We start from the raw sequence: 7369 nt of genomic DNA on the forward strand, positions 1-7369 counted from the left end.
AACATGCCAACTTCAATTCACTTAATCTATAAACATGGCCATATGTGTTTGAAATTTTCTGATCATGACAACTCTATTTAAAAGAAATTAAAGATAGAAAAAATGCAATGAGACATTTGGGAATTGAGCATTTTGGTCAGTCGGTCTAGCTGTCATCTTTCTATCCTCCAATTTGTATTTGCTATTGGCCTTTTATTCTTCTTAACAAAAAGACGATATAGAATTTCAAACCGCTAGCATGCCATTTCTAACAGACTGAAAATTAATCTCCTAATAGACATTTCAAAACACTTGAGTCTACTCCAGTAGACAGGAAGATAACATAACTTTGTCTAAGATAACACAATACTAACATACGATAAGACAATTAAAATGGTATTCATGTTTGTTTTGATATCGGTTAATAGTGGCTTATCATCAATTGTTTATACGTAGACATGAAGGTTCTGGGAATTTCAATTGTAAAACTAAAAGCTGCAAAGCCTGATAGTTCTCAAATTATAAACTATAATGGCTCATGACACCGAAGCTAGTTCCCCTTGATCTAGTTCCAAGGAACTGGGAATCTATTTCATACTCCAGGAATGATAGAATGAGCTTTTCTGCCACAGTATAACCCTAAACCGTACAACTCACTACTTCATAAGTAATCGATGCAAGATTTCTGTTGGAAAAGCCTGAAATAAGATACAGACTAGAGCTGAAAAAACCAAAAAGCTCCCATCTTTACACAATCCAAACCCAAAATCGGCTTCTTTCTCCCAGCACAGCAGATGAAAATCAAAATCAAACCCAAAAAAGCACAAACGCAAAGAAAAAAAGAAAAGAAAAGAGGAGACATACCAAATGAGTAAAGGCAGATGAGAACAACCGAGAAAGGATATCCAAATTTGGAAGTGCGTCTCCGGCAATGGCTGCGAAGGGTTGGTTGTCTGAAGAGATGATGGCGTTGACTGGAAGAAGAGAAGATGATCTGCTCTGAGTTTGGGCTGCTCGGATCTGAATCGAGCTTTCCGGTCTCATTCTTCTGCTCTCTTTTTTCTCTCTCACTTTCTCTTCTGTGGGTTTCTAGATTTTCTCTTTTAGGTTTTTCTAGTCTCTCTCCTGTCTGGAACGGAGGCCCAACTCTGGCCCAATTATTTTATAGAGTGTTATAAACAGTAATCAAAAACAGTGTTATAAACAGTTGTCTGCACAGTGGGTGATGGCGTTAAGGGTTGAGGGGCAATTCTGAAGTAACTAAAAAATAAGACGGGTCAAACCGTCAAAAAAGGTAAAATCGTTGTTAAAGAGAAATGGAAGTGGGTTTTGGAGCTTTGTTGCGGCTGTACGTGGCTTCATATAATGGGGTGGTGAGGACACTGTTCATGTGAACAGTATCCCCCGGCCGCCGCCGCAGCCGCTTCGCTTAACATATAAGATCAGGGACTTTATCCTGGATCTAGTTTAATCATTGCTTTGAATATCCATGAACCAAAGGAGGCGACAGACTTAAAGACGGGAAGTCGGGAATGGGAACCCATGAAACCATCACATCTGGAGGCCTAGAGGGTGGAGGGCAGTTTCTATATCGGTTGAAAGTCAAGACCCCAACCAAAGTCATCATCCAAAAACAGAAGTAAAACCACAGCAGTAAAATTGAGAGCTCCATCTCCATATGTCTTCGGAGACTTTTTAACTCTTCTTCGCCTGAGAGCTCCATCTCCTCAGCTTTGAACTCATCTCTTTTGACGCGCACTTGCGATCAGGGTTTGGCATATCTCTCTCTCAGGTAAGCAGACTCTTCAAACCCAACTCGCATCAAATTGCTTCTTCATTTCACCCAACTGGAGTTGGGTTTCCTTCAATTTTGTGAATTTCAAAATCATGGATTCACCTTTCTCTGAATATCCCAATTTCAACGATCAAACCCTTTTACTCGATATGTTGAACGAGTACCCAAGTGTTGACCTTTTTGATGATCTTAGCTTTTTGGACCCAAACCCCATGAACTCTGCTCTGTCTTCGAGCTTTAGCCCTGTAGGAGATGATGGTGAGTTTTCTAACACTGTGCACATAAATCGGGTGCTTATGGAGGAGGACATGGAGCCAACACCATGTCTGTTCCCTGATCCTTTGGTTCTTCAACCCACTGAGGAGTCTCTTTATGAGATTACTGGAGCAGGGAAGTGCTCAACTTCCCTAGACCAAAACCCTCTTTGGGTTGATCAAAATGAGTATGGAAATGGAAATGGGATGGTGGGTTCTTACAGGAGTGAGCTTATGGTTCCTGATGAGGTTAGTACGAAGGAATTGTTAGTGCAATTTGACCGAGGGGCAGAGGACGGTAGTAAGTTTCTTCCTAGAGGTCAGTTGATTACAGCGGAGGGCAACAAGCCGTATACTGTGGCGAATAGCAAGGCAGGAAATGTGGTTGTTAGGACCCAGAAGAATGGAAGTGAGCATGTCCGTGTTGGTTCAAGAGGAAAGAATAGTCATCTGAGGGAGGAGATAGAGTTGGAGGATGGGAGGAATAACAAGCAATCTGTGGTTTATGTGGATGATGAGGAGGGTGAGCTGTCTGATAGTATCGGCAAGGCGTTGCTCAGCGGTAAGGCTGTTGAAAGTAAAGAGGATCAAGTCTGTCAGAATGGAGCTAACAATGGCCTGCAGCAGGATGTGCTAGTCAGTCAGAAGGCTTGTGGCATGAAACGAGGCAACAAGAAGGAAGTGATAGATTTGAGGCGTCTTCTGATTTCATGTGCAGAAGCTGTTGCTGTTGATGATCGAGGGACTGCTAGTGAGCTACTAAAGCAAATTAGGCAGCACTCTTCCCCATTTGGTGATTATACTCAGAGGTTGTCTCATTGCTTTGCAAATGCTCTTGAAGCGCGGTTGGCTGGCACTGGAAGTGAACTATATACTACTTTGGCTACTAAACGAGCATCAGCTGCAGCTATTTCGAAGTTTTACCGAGCTCATATTGCAGTCTGCCCGTTCATGAAGATGTGGATGATCTTTGCAAACCAAATGATTATAAAAGCTGCTGAGAAAGCTGAAACACTTCATATAATAGATTTTGGTATCCGGCAAGGTTTTCAATGGCCAGCTCTCATTCATTGCCTCTCAAGAAGACCTGGTGGACCTCCCAAATTACGCATTACAGGGTTAGAGCTTACCTTGAGTGGTTGTCATCCAGAAGAAACTGTCCAAGAGACAGGGCATCGCTTGGCAAATTATTGTAAGCGATTTAATGTCCCTTTTGAGTACCATGCCATAGCCAAGAAGTGGGAAACTGTCCAACTTGATGAATTTAAAGTTCAAAGAAATGAGGTGCTTGCTGTTAATTGTCTCTGTCGATTTAAGTACCTCCTTGATGAGACAGTTATGGTAAACAGTCCGAGGGATACTGTTTTAAATATAATTAGAAAGTTGAATCCTGATATTTTTGTCCAAAGTGTTATTAATGGATCCCATGATGCACCCTTCTTTGTTCCACGCTTCCGAGAGGCACTATACCACTTCTCTGCATTGTTTGATGTGTTGGATACTACTTTGCCTCGCGAAGATCAGGTGAGATTGGGGTTCGAAAAAGAGTTTATTGGACGTGAAGTTCTGAATATAGTTGCTTGTGAGGGCATTAAAAGAATTGCGAGGCCTGAAACATATAAGCAGTGGCAGATTCGAAACATGAGGGCTGGTTTCAGACTGCTGCCATTGGACTATGAAGTTGTGAACAAAATAAAGGATAAGGTAAAAATGGAGTACCACCCGAATTTTGTGGTTAATGAAGATGGCCACTGGATGCTGCATGGTTGGAAGGGTAGAATGATGTTTGGTTCTGCCTGTTGGGCGCCAAGTACGACTTGAAATGCTTGACTGTTAGAATTTATTAAAGACGTAGATGGAAGGGATCCTAAGTAATTAGGATTTGTATTCTTGTTATTCTGTTACTGCCTTTTCATATTAGGGTAAATCTTATCTTACCTTGTTTAGCACTAGAACACCTAGAATTGTGGATCTATAGCATATCTAGATGTGTATATATTGTAACAGTCTGCTGAGAAAATAAACAAGAAAACAATTCTTCATACCATCGTTTTGTTTAGAATCGGCTCGCACTAATTGTCAAATACAACTTCTTTCCATATTGATGGCAAATAGCTCTGTGTGGACAAACTTTATATCAGTTGTGGGAAAAATGCAGGCAGGCTTTAGCAGTTGTTATCTGTACGTCACACCCTCCAAATTTTGGGAGTTGGAAGAGCAACAACTGTTGGAGTTGCATCTGCCTGTTTTTTTTTTCCTTCCTTCAGTCAATTGTTGTTGTTGTGTATAGATAGATTTGCATCATACCACTGTAGGTTGTCGTATTGTTAATATGTAGTAGATCCGGTGTGTTTTATGCAGCTTTATGTGCTGAAAGCTAGTCCAACAGTCCCTCTCTTCTTTCCAATGCGCTGTATAGCTTAGTATTACAAATTTGGTTTATGAATCTGAAGTACTAGTTTACTGCTGAATCTGGTTTTTGCAAGAATTCATGTCACTTGTGACAGAAGAAGAAAGAAGGGAAGACAGAAAATAAGAAGACTTGTGTTCAGATTAGGGTTAGTTGGGTTCTGATGTGTTTTCAAGTAGTGATTACTAGAATCATTTGACTATTACAAATGAAACTGATGATCCACTTACAATTATGAGAGCGTAAGCAAAAGGACAAAGATACCAAAGCTCATATCTGCTCTACCTGATTTAATGTTGTAAGCCCTCCACAGAGATCTTTGGGTGCCATTTCTGCTATAAATTTTAGGAACCTGTTGATATTTGTTGCTAAATGTTGTGAATAAATATAATTTATATCATCAAACCATCAGTATTAATTAAGCCAATTTGGCTTAAGAAACTGCCATGGTTAAACATTCAGATATCCCTTAAATTGTCCCTCCCTTAAATTAATCCTACCAAATCAGATCTAAATAAAAAAAGGCCAAAAGAGTAAACAGCCAAATGATTTTAAATTAGTAGCTAAAACTGAAACCCAAAACCACCGAAAACAACTGCAAAGCAGTTCGTTTAGGATAACAACTTCAGAATTCAAAACAAAGCAGTTGTTCAGTTGAATTATTCTTCCCCTCATCTATCTTCCTCCTTTCTACGTCTCCCACTGCTCAACTTCTCTGCTGTTTGCCTTCATCTCAAGTAAATTCAAATTCATTGCCTTTCAATTGTTGGTTTGTTCCTTTGCTTCCTCAGGTTATTGTTGATGAGCCTTCTTACTTTGTTGAATTTGTCTTCATGGCAAACATGCATAGAAAGAAGAAGCTAGCACATATAAAAGGTATGCTTACGCAACTTCATCATTGTAAATATCATTCGTTATTCTCAATTTACTTAATCGTACACCTTGCAGTAATTAGCAAATGTTGATATTGGCAGGTTGATCGAGTCGAAGCCTTTAACCTAATCTGTGAGGTTCAAACCGACAAACAAAAAGAAGACAAACAAAGTAAGTAATATGCAGTGAAGCTGAGGTCTAAGTCCTGTCAGTTTTATTCTGAATTTTGTGATTGATCGCACGGTCATATACAATTAATATGAATGTAATTCTTTGCATGGGGAGACTTTAGCCTATTGTGTATTTGTGTTTTCTTTCTATTACCTTAAATGGGTTTTGTGATATTGGGGTTCAAACTGACAAAGCAAGCATTGAGATCAAGGCAAAAAAAAAGACACGAAAAACATAGACTGTCAGAGTAGCAAAACCTCATCCCTTCTTATCCCTTCTTTTCATTTTCAATAACTTCTTTGAAGTTGTTTTGCAAGGTCTATGTAACAAAGTGTTGTTGTTAAATCACAGACTATCCCTTCTTTAAACTTCTACACGGGTACAATCTATAGAACTGCTTCTCTGTGAATTTCCTATTGTTTCAGATGAGAAAGCATTGTATGCTATTAGTTCAAGGTTCATATATAATATTTACTACGTCACAATATATAACTCGATCTGTTTGTTTGCAAGTCATAAATTGGAGATGTTTGATCCCTAACATAGAGCATATACTCAGTGCGTACTCATATGGCGATGGCGTGTATAAACTGTATTTGTACTGAATTACTGATGCGAAAGAGAAACATCATACAATGCATTGCTGTTGTGTTGTGTTACAAATATAGCCTCAAATAACCGTTAGAAGTTATCTGTTAACCATGACGAGTACGGTTCCACCATTTCTATGCTAAATGTGTGGCAGTTTTCATGTCACCTTTTTGGTTAGGTCAAAGAGGGAATATGGCTTATCCCATGATCTACAGATTAGCTGGTGCATTAAGCAAACCACCAGTATCAAAATTACTCACAGTTCTCGACATGTATACGCATTAAGGTGGTGCATTATATTTAAGTGATGTAACCCTATTATCTTATACTACATTTTAATAAGGGCCTCTTCGTGTATTAGGGTTTAACCCTATTATCTTATATATTCTAAGTTACATTTTAATAAGGCCTCTTCGTGTCTTAGGGTTTAACCCTAATATCTTATCTTCTAAGTTACATTAACCCTATTGCCAAATTAGGGCTCTTCGTCTGTTATGGTTTAAGAGGTTTGCTACGAAGGAACATAAGGTTTCATCTGTTAATTAACATAGTATATGTTGTAAATACTTACTATCCTTCCTGCATGGATCACCTTACTATATAAATAGAGATTTACAAAATTAAACACATTCATTCGTTGTAATCTTCGTTGCAGGAACAAACCACTACCAGAAGAAAGGCTTTAGCCGACGAAAAAAAAAAACCAGGCCGACGAAGCATTTTTTCGTCGGCTAAAGTCCACTTTAGCCGACGAAATTATCTTTCGTCGGCTAAGTTAAATTTTCGTCGGCTATGGTAAACTTTAGCCGACGAAAAAAAATTTTCGTCGGCTAAAGTTCACATACTATGGCCGACGAAATATTTAAAAGTTTAGCCGACGACATATTAATTTCGTCGGCTAAAGTGCTTTATATTTGCGGATCTGGACAGCAGCAGCTCATCTGGGAAAAAAAACGGGAGAAGAAAAACGGGAGAAAAAGTTTGGGTGTTGTCGAAATCTGTCCATAATTAGTTTGTGGAGCCATATATAGGTACGTATATGTATATATATGTTGATTAATTGAGTTTTATTTGAGTTGATCGATTTTAAGTGTGATTGAGTTTATTGATTTTGATTGTGATTGAGTTGATTAATTTTGAGTACGTTGGATGTATATATATATGTGTTGATCGATTTGGTTGATGATTTGAATTGATAATATATATGAATTAATTTGTTGTTAATAAATAGTAGATATATATATATGTTAATTAATTTATAATATTATTGTGTTGATATGGTATGAAGTTGTTGAT

At 38.5% G+C, this 7369-nt stretch overlaps 1 protein-coding gene across 1 annotated transcript; it reads left to right on the plus strand.

Moving 5' to 3' along the window:
* Nucleotides 1–1792: 1792 nt before the first annotated feature.
* LOC101291321 (scarecrow-like protein 33-like) lies at nucleotides 1793–4075 on the plus strand. Its single transcript, XM_004294596.1, has one exon. It carries the CDS (start codon nucleotides 1867–1869, stop codon nucleotides 3847–3849), a length of 1983 nt encoding a protein of 660 aa, XP_004294644.1. The 5' UTR covers nucleotides 1793–1866; the 3' UTR covers nucleotides 3850–4075.
* Nucleotides 4076–7369: the final 3294 nt, after the last annotated feature.

This window comes from Fragaria vesca, linkage group LG3, assembly GCF_000184155.1.
Source record: "Fragaria vesca subsp. vesca linkage group LG3, FraVesHawaii_1.0, whole genome shotgun sequence".
Lineage (NCBI taxonomy): Eukaryota > Viridiplantae > Streptophyta > Magnoliopsida > Rosales > Rosaceae > Fragaria > Fragaria vesca.